Genomic DNA, 26677 nt, shown 5'->3' with positions numbered 1-26677 from the left:
CTGTCGATCCAGAACTGGTTCCCTTGTCCCCTGTTTTCCAACCTTCCACCCTGTTGTAAACTTTTTTCCGTGATGGCGCATGTTCTCCATAGACTGCCACCAAGCGCCAATGAATTTCTGCGGGGGTCACCCCTTCTTTCTATAGGACCAAGTCGTATAGCGCTGATGTCCCTGATGGTTGCTTTCCATGCTCTCTGCTACTACGCTGACAGTGTTGTTATGAAATGGCTATGACAAGTGCATTCGTTGGCCCCTGTGCGTGTGCTGTTACCAAAAGGTGGAACAAGACACTAGTTACACGTTACCACCTTCAAAAGTGAAATGTGAACCATACCCGGACGTACAAAAAAAAGTGTAAAACAATATAGTACGCCCTTCATATAAACATTCTTTGGCTACATTTTCTTCAGGGATGTTATTTTTGTTGCATTCTGTGTTTAATGTTTTGTACATAATTGAGATATTAAGATAAGGCCCAAGATACTTCCTTTCTGTTCTTTGTTTGGAATAATGGCTCTCATATTGTGGGTATTCCAAAATATGAGATTTTACACTTAGTATCACCGAGGAGGGCATGATTAGTTCAGTTGCTTAGCTGCTGGCTTCCCACCCGAAAGGCTGAGGTACGAATCCTGGTTGATCCTGGGTTGAGATTTTCATCTCAAAAATCATCAGGAAGGGCATCTGGTCGTAAGTTCCCGGCCGAAACCAAAATGAGCCTGGGTGACTCCAGCGAGCCCAGAAAATAACTAGGATAAGCTGAAGAACATTTTTTATCACTTTTTCTGGTATTGTATTGGTCGGCATAGATTTTCCTCTTCGATCGCATATTTTTGTACATAGAAACCCTGACAAACTTGTTAGTGACAAACAGTGTACTTAAAAACACAATTTTACACACAGGAATTATTTAATGTTTATTTTGCAGTGTGTTTTTAATCTTTCTTCACTCTCTAGAACTACCCATTTCTTTACGAGTTCTGTGTCTATTTTTTGGAACTTCCTTCACCAAGGTTCCTATTACCTGACGTTTCTGGTCCCAAGAACTAGACTCCTTCCAAAAGGTGTCGGATATATTTTTCTATTCTTCTTCAGTAAATTTCTCGTAACATTTCATCCTATACTTCCTTCCTACTCTTCACTGATTTATAAGGTGCCCCAATCTACCTGCTTCTGTTAGCATTATTTCTTTTCCAACCTGAGGGGTATTAGATCCTTTTTCACCCACGATGTACTTCTTCTTTTACATTTCCATTAGTTGCAGGTAATTCACATGACTATGTTGAGTTATTTTGACATTCTGAAGTTTCTTTTGATGATGATGATGATGATGATGATAATAATAATATTAATAAAATAATAATAATAGGCTTCATGTCGTGGGTACAAAAAAATCGAACTGACCATTTAGTGAAAGCCCGCTACTTTCACTACCTTCAGGTTTTTAATTTGGGTCCAAGTCAGAGAAGTCTGACGAATTGTCATCCTGTAAGTCTTCCATATGCTCTTCATCCACACATTTCTCATGTGAATGCTTGCTGTCCGGTGTCTCTTCACCTGAAAGTATTATTTTTTTACGTTAGCAATATGCGGTATTTGTAGTGGAAGTTTAGGAGCTAAGTTTAATGTTGATAAATAACACTATAACAGTAATAATAACTATGATTAAGATATTACCAATAATACAGCATACATTAACGAGTTCTAATTTTAATCAGTTGAAGTTAATATTACTTCATTCTGTATAGTGAAGTTGGTGAGTAACTCCACAAAGCATAGTTAGTAACAGAGCATAAGCTAATACAGAATTCTTTAGTAAGAATCATAAATATATTTACCTCTCACATCACATGCTTGCTTCAGTGCAAATTGCAATATCATCTTCCGTCTTGAAAAGCTATTCATTTTGCGTATGTTCAAACACCCAAGTACCATGAAAATGTTAACTTCTTGTGGCTTACATTATTTCACACTAATTTGCATGTGATAATGTAGATCTTTTATATTCCCGTAACACAGGAAACAATAACGTTCGCAATAATAAGCAGACTTAAATATTGTAGTTGAATAATGTAGGCATAAGGCGAACGTCTATTCAATCTTTCTTCTCACTGAGAAATTACCTAGAAGAAAAAAGGCACATGTCCCATATGCGCCCTTTCCCTCCTAAAAGCACTCTAGACTACCGCCTTTATGTCACACTCTAAATCCGCAGGGAATGGCAACAGGACAACCGCCTTTATTTTATAGATGCATTTGATTATACTACAAACAAAAATGGCCGTTACCCAGAATCACAAAAAAAATTGACATATGCCCTTTTGCCTCTTAGGTACGGATATGTCACATAGGATTTCTTTACACCGCACAGTTAAGCTGTAAGAATTTGACTGTTGAAGAATTCAAGTTTCTCCCTATTCTTCATTTGAACATTATTCAAAAATGTAATACCAATACACATGAAACATTATGATTAGAAACTGGCTGCCTGACTGACTTTCCCTCTTTCAGCTGTGTCAACCAGTGCTTGTACTTCATTTAGTTTTTGGTAAATAAATACACAATACACTAAGCCACTTAAATGCACAGTACTTTAAAGAAAATGGTACTATTTCTCTTAATAGCAGCATTGCAGTGTCTCCTGACACAGATTAAGAAATACACCAAACTAAGGACCATTACTCCGTTTCTAGAAACAGAGTTGTCTGGTAATTACATCAGAATATGATGAAGGATATAAGATGAGTAACACTTACTGTTTATTTGTAAATGTCATTATGCTGACTGGAGAAATATAACATGTCTCTTACAGACTCGTAATCTTCATGCCTCATTGTATTAATATTAAATGGGCTATAAATCAGGAACTTCTGAGGTATAGGAATGTTACCAGTCCCCTTGTAAAACTTATATGTTCATTCTTCTTATATCATTTATCTGTCTGGGCAGCGATGACATCCATAATTTTGTCTTGGTACAAGGGGCAGCTCTCCTTCCAGCCGGGCAGCACAGCAATCTTCTGATTCGTGACTGCTAGTATCAAGAAAAAAATGTTTGACGTCTACTGTCTGAAGGAAGTTATCTCGGAGAGCAGGAGAAGTGAAGAGTTCAAAGATTTGGCTCTCAGTACTAATGGATACAAAAATGAAATGAAATGGCTTATGCCTTTTAGTGCCGGGAGTGTCTGAGGACATGTTCGGCTCACCAGGTGCAGGTCTTTTAATGCATCTGATGGCCAAGCAGGCATCAATTTTTGGTAAAGAGACAAAGTCTCTCATAGTGCATTGGCACTGCCGGTGGCTCCAGGTAGCCTACGCAGTGGCCTCCACGGTGTGCGTTAGCCAGCGTCTTGGTAGGTGTGCTAGGTACCAATTGATGAGCCCAACCTAGCACACGAGGGTGAAACGCTGGCAACCAGGAATGAGTTAGCTGGAAAATTTATAATGTCCAATAATGGACTATTTATATTGGTATATAAATTTACTCATTCGGGACAAATATTTCAGATTCCTTATGGGAATCAACATCTATATCAATGTAGGTGACTGTGTCTTAATGATGATGAAGTGATGATGAAGACGATACATACACCTAGCCCCCATGCCAGCAAAATTAACCAATGCTGGTTGAAATTCCCAACCCTGCTGGGAATCGAACCTGGGAGCCCTGTGACCAAAAGCAAGCATGTTAACCATTTAGCTATGGAGTCGGACACTAATGGATACAGTAAGTATATGAGTGGTTATCATTCTGATTATTGTAGTCTTGTTGGTTACTGCATAGAATAGTGAGATGGTTGTTTGCCTGAATCACTCCATTTTCCGTCCGACTCATTGGCTGAATGGTCAGTGTACTGGCCTTCGGTTCAGAGGGTCCCGGGCTCGATTCCCGGCCGGGTCGGGGATTTTAACCTTCATTGGTTAATTCTAATGGCCCAGGGGCTGGGTGATTGTGCTGTCCCCAACATCCCTGCAACTCACACACCACACATAACACTATTCTCCATCACAATAACACGCAGTTACCTACACATGGCAGGTGCTGCCCACTCTCTTCGGAGGGTCTGCCTTACAAGGACTGCACTCGGCTAGAAATAGCCACACGAAATTTTAATTATACTCCATTTTCCACCCAGGATGTGCAGGATCTTCCAGGACCTTTCCTTCCCTCAATCTTTCCTTGTTTTATGATTTGCGGGAGAGTGTAGATTTCCGGATGCCTCATGATATGACCAAAGTAAGAGAGCGTTGTGCCGGGCTGAGTGGCTCAGACGGTTGAGGTGCTGGCCTTCTGACCCGAACTTGGCAGGTTCGGTCCTAGTTTAGACCAGTGGTATTTGAAGGGGCTCAAATATGTCAGTCTCGTGTCGGTAGATTTTCTAGCACGTAAAACAACTCCTGCGGGACTAAATTCCGGCACCTCAGCGTCTTCTAAAACCTTAAAAGTAGTTAGTGGGACGTAAATCAAATAACATTATTATTGAGAGAGCGTTGTGATCTAAACACCTTACATAGTTCTTTTTCTTTTGCATACCTCCTCATTTCACATTCTGTCCACCCAGCTGATATGAAGCATGTGACTAGACCCTCCTTTTCGGTGCTGTACTACAATTACTTTACTAAACTATGAAACTGGTGTAATATTCACTGCAAAGCTGTGCTGTGCTAAGGAAATGAGACACTTTCACACCATTCAGTGCAAGGATTGGCTACGCAAGGAATGATGTTACTAGCATCATTTGTACCTCAGTCATTTTCACATTATAAAAGCCGATGATGAGACTTGGACTAATTGATGAAAATGGCTGCCTCTGTGGATCACTGGTAGAATGTCTGCCTCCGGATCCCAGGATAGCGGGTTCAAACCCTGCAGAGGTAGTCGGATTTTTGAAGGGCAGAAAAAAGTCCATTTGACACTCCATAGACGCCCAAGAGAGTTTCAGTTTACTCGGTCTGCCATCTAGTGGGCCTAGAGTAAAATGGAACGTCGAAATTGACGAGCAGGTAGCCAGATGGCGTCAGATTGAAATGTCTGCACACGGTAGCTGAGGCCATACAATTATTATTATTATTATTATTATTATTTATTATTTACATATTTTACGCCCACATTGGAGCACTGAAATCAATACATTTGAGTTAATTTCTTCTTCTTCTTCTCCCAGAACTTTTTCATCCTCTCCGACCTGGAAGCCCTTTGTGTGTCCGATATAGTATATTGTTTCCGTTCAACTGCTTTTAGTTTGAGACTTATGCTTTTGTTCTTCAAAATCCTCTTCTCTTTTCTGTCTTTGATTTGTTGCCGAGTTATACCCAATTCTTCCAAATCGTCCTGAACTTCTTTGAACCAATTATTATTGATTTTATTCTTCAAAAAGTAATCGAATAGTTGTTTCAATATCCTGGTGTCTGCTAATCTTGATATGTGACAGAAAAAGGAAATTCTTCTTTTACGCATTGTAGATATTATTGATTCACATTCACGATAGACAATGTTGTTAGGCAACAATCTCCACTGTCCATCAACTTCTTGTTTTTTATTAATAATTGTTCTAAGAATTCTTCTCTCAGTTTTCTGTAATTTGTCTGTTGTAGATTTTACATTTAATTTGAATAAAGTTTCACTAGCATAGGTTGCCTCTGGTTTAACTATGGAATTATAGTGTTTCAGCTTAGCGTTTATCGAAAGAGATTTTTTTTTATAGGTTGGCCAGGTAAGTCTTTGTGCTTGTTTAAATTTAGTTGTTCTGTGTTCTATTGCTTCTTTTTCATTTGTGTTCCATGTTATTATTTCCCCAAGATATTTGAATTTCTGAACAATTTTAATCTCTTTATTACTGTTCAGCTGAATAACTGGTAAATCAACTTTAAAAGTTGGCATCATTTCTGTTTTTTCAAATGAAATTTGTAATCCCATTTTTTTAGCTATAATTTCTAGTTGTTCAATTTGAAATTTAGCCTCTTCTATTGTATTTGCAAGTAATGCTAAATCGTCCGCAAAAGCAAGGCAGTTGAGTTTAATATTTCTACCGATCTTGATAGTTGGTTGGCATTTCTTGTTCCATTCACGCATAACCTTCTCCAATGCACAATTAAATAACAATGGTGAAAGTCCGTCTCCTTGTCGAAGTCCAGTTCTTATAGTGAATGATTCTGATAATTCACCTCTAAATTTAACTTTTGCCTTCGTATTTTTAAAAGTCATATTAATGAGGTTAACAAGTTTTTGATGTAAGCCAAATTCTTTAAGGCTTTTTAATAATGAGTCACGATGAATACTGTCGTATGCTTTTTTAAAATCTACAAACGTGATGACCAGACCCTTACTTCGAACTCTTTGGTGCTTCATTATCCATTTTAAACTAATGATTTGATCTGGACAGCTTCTACCTGGTCGAAATCCTCCCTGATATTCTCCAAGTTCTTGGTCGAGTTGTTCTTGGATTCTTGTGTATATAATCTTGGATAAAATCTTGTATGTAATATCAAGTAAGGATATCCCCCGATAATTATTTGGATCGGAGCGATCACCTTTCTTGTGCAGCGGGTGGATTATCGCTGTATTCCATTCCTCAGGAAACTTCTCCGTGTTCCAAATATCAATGATGTATTTATGTAGGTTTTGAATAGTCTGATCATTAGCATTCTTCCATATTTCTGCTACTATTTGATTCTCTCCTGCTGCTTTGTAGTTTTTAAGTGCATTAATTGCCGTTTTCACTTCATTGTAAACTGGTGGTATAATCTTTTGTAATGGAGTTTTATTTTTTGGGTTAGGATCAAATTCTAAATGTTCCACAGGATCCTCACAATTAAGTAACTCTTTAAAGTATTCTGCAAGAATGTTAGCATTATCCTGATTATTGTGTGCCATTTTACCATTTTTATTTCTTAACATAAGTGTGGGAGGGGTAAATTTAGATTGATATTGCTTGAATGTTTTGTAATAGTCTCTTGTTTTATGCTGATTGAATGTTTCTTCTATAGTGCTAAGCATTTCCTTTTGATAATTCCTTTTAATTGTCCTAATTTCTTTAGCTGTTTGTCTTCTGGCATTAATTAGTTCTTCTCGAGATTTTTCCGTTTTCCTCTGTTGATCATTTATCCATGCCTTGTGTCTTGCTTGAATTGCTTTGTCACATTCCTCGTTCCACCACGCATGTTTCTTTCTCCTTTTGATTGGGGCAATTTCTTCAGCTATGGTTTTAAGTTTGTTGATCATTGTCTCTAATTTGTCATTTAAAGGTGTTTTGGATCTCTCTAAATATATTTTATTATTTATTAAGTAACTGGGATCATAATTTCTCCTTGCTTTGAGATGATTATGTTTGTGTTTCCTTTTTGGTGTTAACTTGATTTTTATTTTTGAGATATAACGATCCGAGTCAATGTCTACCCCACGGAGGACTCTGACATTATAAATTTCTTTATGATAATCTTTATCCATGGCAACATGATCAATCTGAAACTCTCCCAATTTTACGTTAGGGCATTTCCATGTCATAAGTTTATGTGGTCGCCTCATGAATCTGGTGGTTTCCAAAACGAGTCTATGATCTGCACAAAGTTCAATTAATCTTTGGCCATTTTTGTTCGTTAATTTATGAGCTGGCCATTTTCCTACAACTGTGCGATACTTCTTTTCTCTGCCTATTTTAGCATTGAAATCTCCAAGTAAGATTTTTATATGCTCATCAGGGATCTTCGCTAATATGTAATCAAGTTCCTCCCAAAAGTTTTCAACTCCTTCTCTATCTTTATTGTTTTTGTCATTTGTTGGTGCATGGACATTTATTAAAGTATAAGTTTTATTCCCTACTTTAATTGTTAGAAGTGCCATCCTCGAAGATTTTGAAGAAAATTCTTCAATTGAGTCTATTATGCTACTATGAACAAGAAAACCTACACCAAATTGAGGGACATTCTTCATTACTCTTTCTCCTGGAGGTCCTTTGTAGAGACGATAACCTCCTGATTCAATTGGGTCCTGGTCTGTGTTCCTAAGTTCTTGTAAAGCCATTATTAAAATCCTATGTTGGTCCATCACATCAGTTAAATGTTTCAACTTGCCCACCTTACTTAGTGAATTAATGTTTAATGTTGCAAAGTATGAAAATTTTCCTGATTTGTTGAACTTAAGTCTCTTCTTACATTGTTGGGTTAGTCCACTGTCTGTCAGCTGTCTGTCAATTGTCTGTTGGGCTTCCAGGCGCTCCGATTCGCCTAGGTCTTCTACTTGACACCCCACCGATTCCGAGTGGTGTCTTTGTGCAGATCCTTGTTGTTGTTTGTCCACACCGGTGGATTTATTCATTAGAAGACTCATCATCATTGATTGTCTGATCTTTCGATCGAAACATTTCTGACCAAGGTCAGGCTTTACAATTCCAGATGTGATCTGGAAAGGTGATTAATGAAGTATGAATTGGTGATGAATGAAGTGCTACAAGTTCATCCTAGTTGTTCAGGACTGGGAGTAGGCATTTCCTCCATACTCCGCATATGTTATGGTTTTCCCGCCAATACTCGGGTAGCTGATTGCAGTGGTTTCCCACTGGGCGATGGGGTCGCCACATCCCTACGCCAATTATTATTATTATTATAATTATTATTATATTGATGAAAATAACTTGATCAAGCCCATACCGGAAGAAATAGTATACTCTGAACTCTGTAGGCCTGATCTAACCGGAGATGGATCAGTGCTTTCATATAGGCTACACCATAGTAAATGAAAAACTGGAGAGAAGATTATTTTATTAAGATGGGTTTTATTCAGTTTTCAACCAAAATACAAGTATAAACAATTGAAATCACAACATTTTTCAGTCATAGATTGTTACAGCTGTATATGAAATAGAGGGCCTCAGGACTGGATGGGGATAGTAAAAAAAAAATAAAGATATCTTAAAAGTACATTCTTCACATGAATTTTTAGAACTAGAAATTAATTAATGTGAGAACAAACAGATATAATATAAGAATGAACACAAATAAGTGTCAGCAATAATTATTAGCAGCATTAATAAAACAGAATTACAGCCTGAGAAATTTGAACCTCAGACCTTAAGGAATGAATATAAGTCTTGGAATCATTGAACCAAGGAAATAATAACGTATGTACTGAACCCGTTTGGCAATAGGAACACAAGACTCCTCAAGGTGTGGAGTGGTTGTATTTTTAATACCTGATGGAAGGGATTAGGAAATACATATGTATGCCAGAGATTTTCAAACATGTTGAGTAACAGTATTTCATTTAAAGAGCTTTGAGTCCCTAAGCAGCCAAAATCCTGATGGAACTAAATAAATGTATTTGAAAAACATAGAATTAATTTCTAAAGGTGTCTTGTCAAATTCTCAGATTAACATTGCTTTCTCTCAGTAAGATAAGCTTTAAATATAAATACTGAATCTCATCTTCTTATTGAAAATTTATATACTAATTAAATTTACATTATACACGCAGTCCTATTAAATTGACAGCCGTTAACTTTAAAATTCTTAGTCAATATTTACATTAACATTGAAAAAATGAGGTCTGAAATATTTTTATTTATTTTTTATGTCACACTGACACAGATAGGTCTTATGGTGACTATGTGATAGAAAAGGACTAGGAGTGAGAAGGAAGCAGCCGTAGCTTTAATTAAGCTGATGTGAAAATAGGAAACCACGGAAAACCATCACGAGGGCTGCCGACAATGGGGTTCAAACCCACTTATGTGTGCAAACCTCTGTTAATAAACGAATGGCCTCTAAAACCCTCTATTTGCAACTAGTATTGTGGCTTCCTTTATAACTCTTACTTTGAAATCATTAAAAACTAGACCTCCCTCTGCTTCTCTTATTCTTCATAGCCAGGTCCATTATTCTCCTACATAGCTTACCTCTTTCTTTTCTTCCATACAAATTTTATCTACCCTCAAATCATAAACTATAATGAGAAATTAAATATAGACTTTTCTTTTGGATTTAACATGATGTATTCTATATATATTCATATACAATGCATGTGCCATTGATCTTATGTTGTATGTGTTGTGTTGCTCTATATATTCATAAATAGATAATTCATGTGCCAATGATCTTATGTTGTATAATGATTTTCTTGTTCAAATGTCCTGACAACCAGAGAATTCTGATGTGTATAATTATATTTTCTTTCAGAAGAATGAAAACTCTGATGAGATTTATGAAGGTGACACCATTTGTAAGGAAACTTCAGCCATTCTGGCTAATAAAGCAGAGTTAGCCAGAGAAGTCTATAATCATTCTTACAGTTGTAGTGCTCAAGACTCCAACATTACAGCTACAGAGGATACTTATATAAAATCTGGTTTATTGAGTCTGACACTTACTGGAACAATGTTGGTTGAAGAGAGGATAATTGTGGGTGGCAACTCAGATGTTCCTAATACATTATCAGAAGCTATCAAGTTGGCAGATAAATCAGTAGATAGTCCACCATTATCAGAGAAATATATACTTCCAACTGAATCCGAAATTTCAGATAATATTGGAGGTTCAGAAGGCAACAATGAGAAAAAAGAAAGTTTGGTTCTTCCTCCTGAATTAGCATCTGCTGCTCTTAGAAAGGAGCCTATCAATGTGTGGGTAGTTCAGACAATACCATGTGAAGAATCATCCTTGGAGACAACCTTTACATCCTTGAAGATAATACCACTAGCTCTGGGGGAGCCAACCAGTATGTGGCCATGGGAAATGCCACCTGAACCAACAGAAGAGCCCACATACACAACTCTGAAGACAGTGCCCCTCAACTGGGAAGACCAGCCTTTGCTGGATTCCAATGGCTGTTCCTGGAGCTCAAGCTTCTCTGATGATGAGGAGGTGTCTACAATGGAGGAGCGTTCTCTAAGAAATGACACTTCATTCAATACAGTAAGTTCTTTCAGCTTGTTTAGTAAAATTTAGATAAGTACAGTTGTGCCACACTTACTTCTGATTTGAAAGATGATTGCTGGTGAGGAAGGTATTGCTAGCTTTTTTTTAATGACCATAAACAGCCATTATATGCATCAATCGAGAAGGCCTGCCTCTGTTAGACTCTATTGGCTGTTCCTGGACCTCAAGCTTTTCTGATGATGAGGAGGTGTCTACTATGGAGGAGTAGTAGGACAAACTAACACTAGACTGGTAGCTTCTATACTAAGATTTATTAACTAAGCACAAACTACACAGGAATACACATAACTTTCGCTCATACACACACTTACACAGTCTCTCTCTCTCGTCACAAAGTCACACGGCCACACGTTCTCTCCTTCGCCGTCAATCCGCACCGTAGAACGCTAGTCCAACAATCACGGCATTCCACACACTTCATAGTGCTGGCAGTCATTCGCTGACTGAGCTCACGACTGAACTACACCAACCCCAGGCAAGTCACTCCTCTCTTATATACCTGCACCGGCCTTTCCAGAACAGTTCAGATACTAGATGTATCCAAGAACCTCGCGAGATGGAAGACTCCAGATTAATTATCAAGTGATTTACATGGTCCTCTGCTGCACTACCCCAGACGGATGCGAGAGGGGGCTGGTCTAACACTTAAGTCTTGTTCGTGATTGGCGCCGTGGAAGCGTAAGCGGGTGGGCCGATATGGTGACGCGCCCGGCCCGTAGCAAGTTGGCATGGTGGACGCTATAACCATTACAATATTACTAATGAAACGATTAGCCTTTAACACTTCACATACATTACTGTTTTGTGTTCTCAGTTTTCAGACAAAAGCCATCTTTCCTGTGTAGAGGGTATACCACTTTGTTGAATTATTCATAATCACAAGTTTGCCACATACTAATCAGATATACGTTGTATCTCATCTATTCCTGATTATGCACCTCATAACTTCTCCACCATCCTTTCCACTTCAGAAACCAGGAAGTGTTTGTAATTAGCTGTGATATTATTATCATCTAGGCCCAAATCAACTCAGTATCATTCAAGTGACAGTGATAAGATGGAAATCAGTTTACTTTTTGTCCGTGTCTCCTAGCAGTGCCATCCACCTCATATACTGAGAACAGTAGCCTATTCTGTTTCACATGATGCTTATGCTTCTATTTCCTCATGTCAGCACATACTGCTGGAGAAATGTGGTCCTCCAATAACTCAAATCAACATTCTATTCCTTGCTGCTATTTTGGAAATTTGTCATGAATGTCTGATAAGGGTCATTGTCCAAATTCTGCTCTTCTCAGGCTAGTTCATTTTAATTCCTTGAAACCATTTCTGAAATATAGTGCTTTTAATCTCATGATAAACATTGGGTTTTCTGACATCTGACAAGTTGACATGGTACCTTATGAACAATCTTGAATAACAGTTAACCTTTCTTTCTTTCTTCCCATTAGATATTGATACTAATTGAATCATCCATTGAACGCATACAGTGGAATTCAATTTTTCCATCAGTATGCTCCACATGTTAACTTTCGTATATCAGAATTCCAGAATTTTCACTATTGTCTTCAAGAAATATTTGCCTTTGTGGAAAAAGTCTCTATTGTTAAGGGAATGAAACTGTTTCTCAATTGTTGTATGTTGCAAATAGTGTAATGTTGAAGAGCATCCATATCCTTGACTGCCTTCAGCTTACTAATTTTCTTATTCTGCATTTCATGTTTAGATCATCCACCTGCCTCTCTTTTGCGATTCTTATTACAGCTCTTCTATGAGCCCTTGTGATATCAGCTATTTTCTAGACTGTTTATATTACAGGTAGCAGAGTTCCCTCTCTCTTTACTCCTACACATTGCATATAATTTTTTGGGTCTGACTGGTGGTATCCCTTGTCCTAAAAAATGTGTTCCCTTAGCTTGTCTGGTGCTAGACGGGCCCCAGAAATCTCCGCTTTTATACATCAGCATTGTTTGCAGCTTGTTGTGCTATCTCTACTAAACTTTGACCTACTTGCAAGCCTGTCATGGCGTAGTGGGATAATATTAGTGCTGATAATTTTTCCACTTGCACACTCTTTGTAGCCGTAAAAGCTGCACATATGCACGGGTGTTCTTATGCAATAAGAATCATTGTACAAGATAGCAACATGCCTTATGTGACAACAAAATATTTTGAGATTTATTACTTGATGTGCCACATGGGTGATGGGCCCTGAGAATTCACGTAGCTTCTCAACTGACTGTAGGTGACTGCCGACAGTAGGAGACGTGTCACAAGAATTCTCGTTTTTATGCACCTTGTATTTCCTTGGTGACAAGATTATTTCAAATGGGATAGTCATGGAATATAGATTACTTTTCTTTCTTTAAACATTCATGTAGTTAACAAAATATCGGAAATGTAGAACTATTCCATGGAGCTTTAGTTTGGATGTCGACATGGTGCGGCGCATTCCGTTACTGATGGATGCTAATATTTGTGATTAATTATATGCAGACTGGTTATTAAATGTATCAACTGACAGTGAATTGGATATTTCTTATGATGAATGTCTAACACTAAACAGGGAATAACTGTTAAGAAAATTCTTGAATAAGTACATGAAGGGTGCAAACAGGGTAGATCAGTATCTTTCCTACTACACCCTGCTGAGAAAGGCTTAAATGGAACCACAAAGAGTACTGCTTTGGAAGCCATCACACCATACAGACTACTAAGCAACCTGGTGAATACATGTTCTAAGTTTGAGGTTGATAACTTGAATGCTTTTTGAATTATAGTAGTTGGAGTACAGCAGAGTAATTTTTGTCTTGGAGGCTTGAACTATCTGGTCAACTTGGGGTAGCAGCCCCCATTCAGGACCCATTGTCAATGTGTGGAGTTATTTCCAACTATACTTGACTATTCAACCTCTGCTGTACTGTTATCCTCATACTACACAATGTAATGCTATTAAAGAAAAACAACTAAGGTAGAGAAATTAATATTAAGAAATATAAATTTAAAAAATATTTTTAATGACTGCGAAAGAAACTGAGCACTATGTATAAAGCTGAAAACAGATGGTCTGTTTTGTGAAAGTGGCTTGCTAATGTTTTAAAATCTCACTGACACATAGCAGGTTTTCTGTGATGCAAACTGGGAAAGGGATAGTATTGGAAGGTAGTAACCATGGCCTTCCTTAATGTACAGATTCATTTGCTTGGTATAAGCGTGGGAAACACAGAAAACCATCTTCAGGGCTGCTGGCAGTGGAATTCAAACCCATCGTCTCCTGAATGCAAGCTCACAGTTGTGCGGCCTGTACTAGGCAGCCAGCTCACTTGGTGACACAGTTACAGGGAAGGGGCATCTCCTTTATCAGAAATGGATATGTAATATTTTGTTGGTATGAATAGCTCCCTGTGTTTGGCAAATTGATGCAGTTTCAGTTTATTCTCTCTTGTGACTGCTGGACACTGCTCACATAACCGTGAAACATGAAGTTGGAAAGCCCGTATGTATACAAAGAGTATTGAAAAGGCCCTTGGCACACATTAAATGTTTAAAGCCTTAAATATTCTTCACTATAGCTTGTTTTATTCAAATGATGATGTACTTTGGACTGAATAGATACTGTCACCAAACTGTTATCCTTCACTGTCTTTCTCCTCCTCTACGAGCCTAGCTACAGTACTGTATATTAGTTTGAGGCATGAATTACATTCTTTTTAGATGTAATATAGGCTTTTGGGCTTATGCCATGTCAAGAAAATAAGGTGAAATTCTTTACATTTCGCAGAGAACTATGCTCTGTGTCATCAGAAGAAAATCTTGACTGTCCTCGAGAAAGGCTTCTAAATAATTACAAAGTTTACACAAGGAGTAATGTTAATACCACCTATTCAATACAATTTATACCACTATTGTGTGGTCAAATACACATAGGAATTACCAGAATTTTAAAGGTACATGTTCGTCCACTATTTATTGGGCATCATCAGCCTCGTTCAATCTTAAAATACACACTGGTCTGAAGAATCTTAACAATTTACATAAAACGTATTGATGAACACTTACAGGTGTTGATACTGTGGTTGCATAATAATTACAGCATAAAAAATATTGAATAAAATAGATACATATACTAAAGAAACTTTGAAAAATTAAAATGTTCGTCTAAACGTAATTGTCACACATTGTTTTTTAGAAATAATCCATGTCTGACACTGAAATGGATCTTTTTGATAAAAAGCTTGAACAATATATATTTCACCTGGAGAACAGATTATCAAATTTCAAACGCTGCAGATGCATTAGGACATACATTACATGACAACATTGTTTACTACGGACATCCACGTCTACATGAAGCTTTTCTGGTTACACAGTATTGTCATTTGACCTACCTTCTTTTATTTGGATAATTTTAGCAGCGTTTTCGACAAATTCTTCAATGTTTTTTTTAGCGTTTCTCGACATACTACGATTTTTATCCAACATTCCAAGATGTCTTAATCTATACCGCCTCCAATTCAACCACGTTTCTTCATTCTAATTTTAAATATTAAACTTCAACCTCATCAAATGCTATATCTTTTAACTGTATTGTTCTTATCCTGTGAAGCCTTGGTTTTGATAATCTGTTCTCCAGGCGTGATATATATTGTTCAAGCTTTTTATCAAAAAGATCCATTTCAGTGTTAGACATGGATTATTTTTAAAAAACAATGTGTGACAATTAGTTTTAGACAAACGTTTTAATTTTTCAAAGTATATCTCTATTTTATTCAATATTTTTTATGCTGTAATTATTATGCAACCACAGTATCAACATCTGTAAGTGTTCGTCAATACGTTTTATGTAAATTGTTAAGATTCCTCAGACCAGTGTGTGTTTTAAGATTGAACAAGGCTGATGATACCCAATAAATAGTAGGCGAAACATGTACCTTTAAAATTCTGGTAATTCCTGTATATTTGACCACACAATAGTGGTATAAATTGTATTGAATAGGTGGTATTAAAATTACTCCTGGTGCAAACTTTGTAATTAGCTATTTTTCAATACGGAATAATGACGAGAATAATGGTTTGTAAAGGCTTCTAAAACTACACAATGTAATGCTATTAAAGAAAAACAACTAAGGTAGAGAAATTAAGAAATATAAATTTAAAAAACATTTTTAATGACTGCCAAAGAAACTGAGCACTATCTATAAAGCTGAAAATAGATGTTCTGTTTTGTGAAAGTGCCTTGCTAATGTTTTAAAGTCACACTGACACATAGCAGGTTTTCTGTGTCGCAAAACTGGGAACATGTTTTAGAAGCCTTTCTCGAGGACAGTCGAGATTTTCTTCTGACGACACAGAGCATAGTTCTCTGCGAAACGTAAAGAATTTCACCTTATTTTCTTGACACGGCATAAGCCTAAAAGCCTATATCATGTCTATACGTATAGGCCGCAAAAGCATCAATGGCTACATTATTTTTGTTTAATAAAAACTTCCTTTAGAATGTAATTTACAACACCTTAGTGAGTTTGTTAAAATGCTGAAAAATTAGTTAGAATGAACTGCTTATGCCATATTCTCAGGTAATATGCCAGAAATATATCTAGTCATGTCACTCTATTCCATTATTAGTGCATTAAAATCCTGTATCTCTTACAGACATGCTCTGAGTTGGGGGTACATTCCAGCAGTTCGGACGGAGATCTGAAGCGTGAGCTTAAAGAAGAGATAGTGCCTGAAGATCACATTCTGGATTTGAGTGATGATCCTGCTGAGGAAGATAGCTACTGCTTTGATTGCAGTCGTCATTCAGATATCAATTCAAGATCCAGTTTTGATGAAAATTTGTGCCAAAAGAACGACCCGGATCCAATTCCTGCTGGTCTCCCTGATCGTGTCCGAAGAGATCTTTACGTGTGCTCTTTGTGCAATAAACATTTCAATGACCAATTAGTATTTAAGTATCATAAACGTATGCACAAATCGCGGAAACCATATATCTGTGACCACTGCAATCAGAAATTTGCTCGTGAAAAGACTCTGGAGCGACATAAGTTGACTCATGCTGTTCCGTTACCTGAGCAAAGACTAGGTTGTCCAGTATGTGGAGAAGGTTTCTCACAAAAAACTCTTTTGAAAGCCCACTTAAAGAAGGAACATGCTAGTAAGGATAAATCATGTCGAGAATGTGGTCAGTGTTTTAAGACACGACGTTCGCTGGAGCTACACACTGTTATGGTGCATCAGGGTAATGGTGCGGGAGCTTTTGTTTGCGATATTTGTGGGAAACGGTTTGCTCTCGAAATCCGTCTGAAATACCATCAGGTTATGCACTATGAGCGTCAATATAGGTGTAACATATGTGCTGTCACTCTTGCCACCAAACATAGCCTGCGGCGTCATCTTTTCATCCATTCAGGGAAAAAACCGTTCGTTTGTGAAGTATGTGGAAAGGCATTTGCTTTTGAACTGTATTTGCGGAATCATTGCAAGAAACACCTCCAACCTCTTGTATGCGAGATTTGCAACAAGACATTCCAGTCTCGTGAAGAATTGGATGCCCATGCTGCTTTACCTCATAATAAACTCTTCCCTCCTAAAGTCTGTGAAACTTCAAAAGAGGTGGAACCTCCCTGTGTTTCTATAAAGAATGTTGGTCGTAAAGCTGAAAAGAATATGCCCCCGGTGAAACCTCATTCTGTACAAGCAAACGGTGTTTCTGTGAAACGTCGTTCTTTACAAGCAAACAGTGTTTCTGTAAAACGTCGTTCTGTGAAAGCAAACGGTGTTTCTGTGAAACAACGTGCAGTGAAAAAAAATGGTGAATCTGTGAAACCACGTTCTTCTAAATTAAATAGCGAGTCAGTGAAACCACGTGCTATGAAATTAAACAGTGAATCTAGTCCTCGCAAGAAGCCCCCTATGCCATACAAATGTGATTATTGCCGTAGGGCATTTGAAACTCAAATTGAGTTGGATGGACACATAGCAGAAGCACTACACAACGAAACTGGTCCCTTTCTCTGCCCTATATGTGACAAGACTTTCAAAGGTAAGTATTATTTTAAAATGCACTTGAAGAACCACTCAGATGAGAAACCTTTTGAGTGTGATACCTGTAAAGAAAGATTTCCTTCAAAATTTCACATCAAACTTCACATGCATAGGCATGCTTCATAGACTTTAAAGAATGCAGTGAACTTGATTAACTTAGGAAATGTTCTTATTTTTTCTCATTTATTGTCTTTCATTTATGCTTTCAAATAGGTTGTAAGGATGGGACTACTGTTGATTATTGTTTGTAGCAACTTCACTTCTCTCATGGAATAGGCCTATGTCAGAATGTTGTTGAGTTGCAAGCTTATGGTCATTGTTATTGGTATTTGTTTTATTTTTTAAAATATCTGTATCTAAGCTACTTGCGGGTCCAGTCAGTTGATGGACAGCAAGTAGCGAGTTCTTAAGGACATTAAAGAATATTGTTTGCAGACAACATTGAAAATGATAGCGAACAGCTAGAAAATATGACCATCTAATGCTGATTTTGCAAAAGGCTAGTCTGGAACAACTTTATATTCTTTGTTCTACATGCTAACTAAAATATTGGGTTCTTTTGATATTGTTAATCTGAAAACATGAACTGTTATTGGCTATTTTTCATTATATCCTGTATATTTTTATCATTTTTGCTTCCTCTCGAGACATATTATATGTTATCTAGGTATTTAACCTCAAATTGTAATTTGTATGAGTTTTGCATAGCCAGTAATGCAGTTCATGGGGGCAAGTAGAGCATCAAACAGTGGCATGAAATGAATTAGATGTCCATTGTTGTATGAGGTGGTGTTTCCAAATGTTGCTGAAGTCCAGAATTCTCAGTCTTCAAATTCAACTTTATTTATATTTTTTTTTAAGATGTTTACAGTAAAATCTCGTTAAGGTGTTTCTGCAGGGGACAAGGAAAAAGAATGTGTTAAGCGAGAAACCATACTACTGTATTGAATACACAAATAAAAACTATCTGACAGGGATATGGAAACACTAGATGCAATTTTTTCCAACATGAGGGCATTTTACATTGTGTAATCACAGTTTCAGTGAAAACTATATCTACTATTTCTAAAGATGAGAAGAGAATATTAAAAGATGTGGAAAAAAAACAATAACAAAATATATAAAACCTTTTCCACTGGGGCTTATAAAATAACAACAGTGGACTGAAAGGTGTGAGAAAAACCAAACAACAAATAAGATTGCATTGGGGCCCATAAAAATATCAGAATATTATTACAGATCACACTCTTTCTAAAACAAATGTTAGAAGAAGTCTTTTGTTTTGGACCAGCGGGTTATTAATCTTAGACAATCAATTACACTTGAACATGTGTGACTGCAAGAGAATGACTTTTGCTACCATTTTGAATCCAACAACATTTTGAGCGACTCGAGTGATTGATACAATTTGCAAACTTCATCGTATAGATCTGCAATGATACAGTTAAATTCGAGTAATTGAGTCGAAACTCAAAGGTGCGAGTTTCACCATTCGTACCACCTCTGCACACTGAAAGATGCAGATGCCAGTCCACTTTGAGAGATTTTAATTTTGTTATTAGTAAGGAATTTGATGACTTTTTTCATATTTATAACTAGGCTATCACAAGACAAATATGCACCATGCTGGTCAACTTCACACAATCATGTTCCTAATCCAGATGTAGGCTATTATGTGACAAATATTCACTACCCTTCACTGTACCACTCAACACAAAATAAATTTCTAACTTCTGAAGGGAATGCGAAGTACAAGCACAAACAGGCCAATTGTATTATTCAGCAATCTCACTGCTAATCGGCAAGCAAAAATGAACATTCGTGAGGCTAACGCGTTGCTCCCCGAAGGTGCAACTTATCCTGTGAAGTTCAGGAATTGAAGGCCTTTTCCCGTCATCACGCAAATTTGATGAGGGCTCTTACCTGAGATGAAAATCACGTTCCTTCCACAAGGGATGACAAATAACATTTTTAGGGGTAGGAAAAATGTGATCGTACTAAGCAGTAATAGCGAAAATTCATGATGTGATAAGTGAAGTATTTTGATATAAATTTAATACAATTAGAATTGAGACTTTGAATTTATGACGTGCTAAGCGAGAAAATGTGTTAATGGGGAACGCAGTAACGAGGTTTCACTGTATTTAACAGACTTGCTAACTCCCTCAATTTAAGTTGAAGACTCCCAATTTTTCATCCTTCCTCCCATTTACCTGATCGCCGAGACTGATCTCGATTTTGAGAGCAGATATAGTATTTTTGTATTGTTTAAAAATCCCGTGCTTTCCCTTTTTGTATCAATAATTAGGGAGAATAGATGTTCAGTGGGTATTGGTGGGGCAGATGGAATCAGTTGATAGTATTCGTAAATATGATGGAATCTCTTAGGTGATGCTTACTATTTTATCATTCCCACGTAGCAATGCTGAGTATGAGAGGATTTTTAGCTTATTTACAAAGACAAGATCGTAGTCCCTTTATGAAAGGGAAAACTTTTAACCTTAAAATTTGTTCAGCTAGGCAAATGCTTCGAGCAAACATTTAGGTCTGAGTTTTTCATTTATTGTGCTGAACTATGATCAGTTCACACATGTGCAGTATTTCATCATTTATAAATAAATAACAACAGGTCTTCAAAATTGCTGTCTTTTGTGCCATGTTGTGAGTGTAGATGGGGAGTTGTAGTATTCTGTGCTTAGTAAGCAACGAGCTAGTATATAATACATAGAGTGGCTATCACGCTGTCATCTTTGAAGAAAGTTGAACTGGTGACCGCTTTGTAAGCAAGTTTTACATTCAAAATTTGTTAGGTAGATCTCGATTCAATACGGAACCTAAAAATGAAATTTTTGACACTAGATTGAAAGCAAGTGCTGAACAGTGCGAGAAAGTGGAAAGTGGAACATTTTCACACAGATCTCATCCATTGGGTATAACAGATATTATTTGAGTTGACAATGAAAATATTGGATGGAAAGCATTACTGGTTCATGCTTGTAAGTTTTCCTTAAGCAGAGGTTTCGTACAGAATCACAACGTACCGGTACTGAATTTAAAATAGAAGAAACAAAATACGTAACAACTTGTTTTTTCTTGAAGCGATATATTGTTGAAAATGATTAAAATCAATCGTTTTATCACATCTCAATTTATCAACGTGCAGAAGAGTGTAAGCCTACAGTACAAGATTATGGATTGCAATGCGTATCCGAATAGCCAAGAAATTTAAACACACTTTAATGAATTATCATATATTTCAAAGGCAACCTATCTACATAACATTTCTTGCCTTTGCTGGTGGGACCTAGTGTTTACAGTGCACTATGTCTTTTGGTATGGGCTAGAGCAATCTTGTTACTTTCATTGATCTGTCTCAGCTTTATCCTTTGCTTTGACAAAATGAAAGTGACCGAGGTATGAGTGATGCTAGTAATGCCATTCCTTCTGCAGCCAGTCCCTGCTATGAATGGTGTGAAAATATTGTTCATAGGGTCGGTTGGTGCATGCATTTCAGTGGGCTTGGCAGACTGATATGTAATAGCAACTTCTGGCTCGGTGAGGAAAGCAACGGGAAACTACCTCACTCCTCATTTCCCTAGTACGCCTCTTCAGTGATACCTTAGCCATCTAAGACAGCTGATGGCGGAGCTGTTGAGGATCCAACCAGCTTTCGGGCTGACGACTAAACATACACATACAGACTGGAAATTAAATTTACAATAAACAAATTGAATTTTATATTGATCTATTAAATATTCATATTTCTTGATTCAAAACAGTTCTCTCATTCACATGAAGCAATACGTATTTTCTAGCTCTGATTCATTGTCCCATGAAAAGCATTAATTTTGTGTACATCAGCTATATGGGTACTCCTTTCAGTTCTTGTGTAATAGTTCTCTATCTGTAGTGCAGTCTAATTTAAAATACTACTTTAAGAGAATTTTTGTCATGCTGGCGCAATGGGTTTTCTCACTGAACTTGGTAGCAGTAAATAAATTATCTTTACTGTAAAAGAACTGCCCTGCAAGTGATGAGAGAACTTCAGTCTGCAACTTTAACATAAGGTTTATGTTACATCTTCTCGACAGTGACTTTTTTCCTGAACAGTTTTTCAGCCACATCACGTCATGAACCGGATAAAGAGACTACTGTATATTTTATATCTTTCTCGGCAATAAGTTCTTTCTTTTCTTCGGAATGCTGAGCAAACATAACCTTCCGATAATTGTGGCATTTAATTATTTTTTTTCCCCCACCTTACAGATATTTCCTGATGTCAACATTTTCAGAGTACTTGATGAATGACTCATAATGTGTAGCACAGCAGTCATAATCAGTAGAGGACCGAGCTCGATAGCTGCAGTCGCTTAAGTGCGGCCAGTGTCCAGTATTTGGGAGATAGTAAGTTCGAACCCCACTGTCGGCAGCCCTGAAAATGGTTTTCCGTGGTTTTCCATTTTTACACCAGGCAAATGCTGGGGCTGTACCTTAATTAAGGCCACAGCCGCTTCCTTCCCACTCCTAGCCCTTTCCTGTCCCATCGTCGCCGTAAGACCTATCTGTATCGGTGCGACGTAAAACAACTAGGAAAAATAAAATCTGTAGAGGTGCTGTGATCAGAAGGAACCGTAGTACATGGATAAGAGAAGCATCACTTCTTGTCGATGGGTCAATCTGTCCCGGTAAACACTTCGTGTATGCTGATATGAATTATTGCTCTGCATAGGGATTATTTCTGTTTCCTTCACTATTACGTATGGATGAGAAGAGTAATTCTAAATTGTCGGTAATGCCTTGGGCAGCTAACATCTTCTGTCATTAACTAAACACCCAACTCCGTAGAGATGTGGGACAAGAGTTGGACAGATACATATAGTGCTCTTCAACTGTTCTGAACAGAGAGTACTTTGCTGCTTGGTATACCATTTGTCTCTCTTCATGTTATTCACCCACCACCTAGTCAGCTATTTGTCTTTTACTGAGAACCTGTGATGAGAATTTGTGCTTTACAGTAGTGAAAATTTAAACGATCTTTCAGTATACGTAGCCTTCTTATAATTGAAAAGAAATGAACTTACCTGAAATAAGCTACACTGTTTGTTTTGCTTGAACAAGCGCATGCGAAACAGAATGTAGGCATATTCATGGTTCAATAAATAAAGCCAAACTATAAAATAATTTATATCAATGACGAACTTGACACTCATGCGAGATCACTCAGACAGCTCCAAACAGATGATGCCATTAGCTGGTACATTTATATCGTGGCAGCCGTAGTGTTGCTTGCCTCCGCCCAGAGTGCTAATCCAGCTTCTTGAGCCACTCTGTGTATTTTATTCTAGCTCGTTGTTTAGTAAGTATTGTCGTTATTATGCAATTGATGTTTTCTAGATCTGTTTGAGACCATTTTAAAATGCCAAATGAATGTGTCAGTGCAGTTACAGCATATGTATTGACTGCCTTTCATAAGTTCAGTCAATCAATCAATCAATCAATCAGTCACTACTGATCTGCATTTTGGGCGGTCGCCCATGTGGCAGGTTCCCTATCTGTTGTTTTCCTAGTCTTTTCTTCACTGATTGCAAAGAAATTGGAAATTTATTGAACATCTCCCTTGGTAAGTTTTGTCCAACTCATTGGCTGAATGGTCAGCATTGAGGCCTTCGGTTCAGAGGGTCCCAGGTTCGGTTCCCGACTGGGTCGGGGATTTTAATCGGCTGTGATTAATTCTTCTGGCCTGGGGACTGGGTTTTTGTGTTTGTCCCAACACTTTCCTCTTCATATTCTTGTACACAGCCAACCACCACAGAAACACGCAACAGTGATTACATCCCTCCATGTAGGGTTGGCATCAGGAAGGGCATCTGGCTGTAAAACAGGGCCAAATCCACACGTGTGATACAGTTCGCACCTGCAACCCCACAGATGTGGGAAAAGTGGTAGAAAAAGAAGATGATCTTCCTTGGTAAGTTATTCCAATTCCTAACTCCCCTTCTTATAAACCTCAATTTGTCCTCTTGAATTCCAGCTCTATCTTCATATTGTGATCTTTAAAGACACCACTCAAACTTATTCGTCTACTGGACAAACTGGAAGAGGCTCGTAAACACCCGAACCTGGCTTGCAGGAGCGGAAAATCTATGATGATGATGATGATGATGATGATGATATGATGTCATTCCATGTCGTCTCTCCACTGACAGCTCAGAACATACCACTTAGTCTAACAGCTTGTCTCCTTTCTCCCAAGTCTTCCCAGCCCAAACTTTGCAACATTTTTGTAATGTTACTCTTTTGTTGGAAATCACCCAGAACAAATCAAGCTGCTTTTCTTTGGATTTCTTCCAGTTCTTGAATCAAGTAATCCTGGTGAGGGTCCAATCCACTGGAACCATACTGTAGTTGGGGTCTTATCAGTGACTTATATGCCCTCTCCTTTACATCCTTACTACAACCCCTAAATACCCTCATAATCATCTGCAGAAATCTGTACCCTTTATTTACAATCCCATTTTCGTGGTTATCCCAATGAAGGTCTTTCCTTATATTAACAGGGGTGATTGAGAATAAGAAGAAGATGGGGTAGCAATAGCTCAAAAGAAAAGGTCTTGGGAGGACTTACGTCTTCAGCGCATTCCGCCAGACAGGAGGATGGACTGCAAAACAGTTAAAAGAACTGTATTTCCTATATAATTGGCTGGGTTAGCAATCTCATCACTCTTTAACAATACGGTATGTAGATTCATCCTTCAGTGAAAAAAATATGGTAAATTTTGACGATTATCAGTTACCTGAGTGTCAAGAACAAGCAGTTTCTTGTGTGTGCTGGTGAATATTTTATACCAATAGTTTTGGATTTTGTCTGTTGCCGGAGTATTATTATTATTATTATTATTATTATTATTATTATTATTATTATTATTTTATTATTGGGCTTTCTCAATTTCCTGGGGTCAGCACTTTGTTTGGATTCTGCCCATTTTTTTTCTGGCTGCCTTCCCTGACACCAACCGCATATGGGGATGTATTCACTATTGCGTGTTTCTGTGCTGGTTTGTAGCGTTGTATGTAAATGAAGATTTGTATTTAGGCGAACACATTGAGTGGCCAAAGGTCATGGGAAGACACTGAATGTGATGTTAATAAAGTGTTACTCCTCCGCGAGTCCTCAAAATGGCAGCAATACGGCGAGTCATCAACTCTGCATGGTAATGGAATCGTTCTGGAGGGATCTGGACCCACGCATCTTGCACTGCTGCCCAGTTGGTAGTTGGTGCAGGGTTCATGGAGCGTACATCAGCATCGACAGCATCCCATAAATGCTCAACTGGATTAAGATCAGGGGATTTGGAGGGCCAATCCATGGTCATAACTTCACTGGAGTGCTTTTCCAACCACCTGTGTGCCATCACAGAGCGGTGGCAAGGCACATTGTCCTATTGAAACATGGCATCTCCATCATGGTACGCTAGGGCCAGAAAGGGATGCAGATGGTCTGAAAAAAAGTCCACATAATGCGCACCTGTCAGCTCTCCCTGCAGCCAGACAATGGGGCCTAATTGTCACCATGAGAACGCTGCTTAGACCAGAACTGAGCCACCTCCTGCCTGGACACTACCTTGTTGACACCCAGGATCCATAGCTTCATGGGGCATACGCCACACTCTCACGTGCCCGTCAGCTCGATACAACTGGAACCGGGATTCATCAGACCATACCACACGCCGTCAGTGTTTCATGGTCCATTGCTGATGTTCGCAAGCTCATGAATATTGTTGAGTTCTGTGTCAAGGTGTCAGCAAAGGGACACGAGTTGTTCGTCAGCTGGGGAAGCCTATGCGGTGCAGTTGCCTCCTTACAGTCCTGATAGAAATGGGTTCCTGTCTCTCAACATTCAACTGGGCAGTGATCTGACTCACAGTGGTCCATCGAGTGCCCAGTATGATTCTGCAGAGGCGACGTGATGTCCATTCGTTAAACACCTGTGGTCTTCCCGTGTGACGATTTATGCGGGTGATAACATTCACTCTGCGATATTGAAGATCCACCCTTGACACCGTTGACCTTGAAAATGCTATGACCCATGCACAGTGCGCTGATGATCATCCCACGTTCAAACTCGGTTAACTTGCGACGTGTTGCCATCATCACGGCACTGGTGTCTATGACAGCCTGGTCAGCTGCGCTGCAGCTAGCCGCAACACTCGGGTCATACACAGCACATTTTCTAATGGGACATTCCTTCCTGTGACTTTTGGCCACTCGGTGTATAAAAGTGCCAGAAAAAATGGAATGCAGAGCGATCTATAGGGTCAAGTCAGAGAAATACAAGAAACACTTGTAATAATAGAAACATATTTAATGATACAGTTATTTATGTGCAGTGTAACATCAAGCACTATTTTGTATACTGGTACCATTGTAATACATGTATATGTAGCCATATTAAATCAACCATTTAATACTGGGGGCACTGGGCGAGTTGACCGTGCGGTTAGGAGCGTGCAGCTGTGAGCTTGCATCCGGGAGATAGTGGGTTCAAATTCCACTGTCGGCAGCCCTGAAGATGGTTTTCCATGGTTTCCCATTTTCACACCAGGCAAATGCTGGGGCTGTACCTTAATTTAGGTCATGGCTGTTTCCTTCCCACTGCTAGCCCTTTCCTATCACATTGTCGTCATAAGACCTGTCTGTGTCAG

General features: G+C 38.2%; 1 protein-coding gene across 1 annotated transcript in view; it reads left to right on the top strand.

The window, feature by feature from the left end:
* LOC136874422 (zinc finger protein 668) overlaps positions 1-21868 on the top strand; it is a 52775-nt gene extending 30907 nt beyond the window's left edge. The window contains exons 3-5 of the mRNA XM_068227799.1: positions 10170-10904; positions 16581-17973; positions 21858-21868. Of these exons, the coding sequence (XP_068083900.1) occupies positions 10170-10904; positions 16581-17973; positions 21858-21868 (2139 nt within the window). The remainder of the gene's footprint in view (positions 1-10169; positions 10905-16580; positions 17974-21857) is intronic.
* Positions 21869-26677: the final 4809 nt, after the last annotated feature.

Source organism: Anabrus simplex, chromosome 5, assembly GCF_040414725.1.
Source record: "Anabrus simplex isolate iqAnaSimp1 chromosome 5, ASM4041472v1, whole genome shotgun sequence".
Lineage (NCBI taxonomy): Eukaryota > Metazoa > Arthropoda > Insecta > Orthoptera > Tettigoniidae > Anabrus > Anabrus simplex.
Note: the sequence above shows the minus strand (reverse complement) of the source record. Positions and strands in the feature narration are given on the sequence as shown.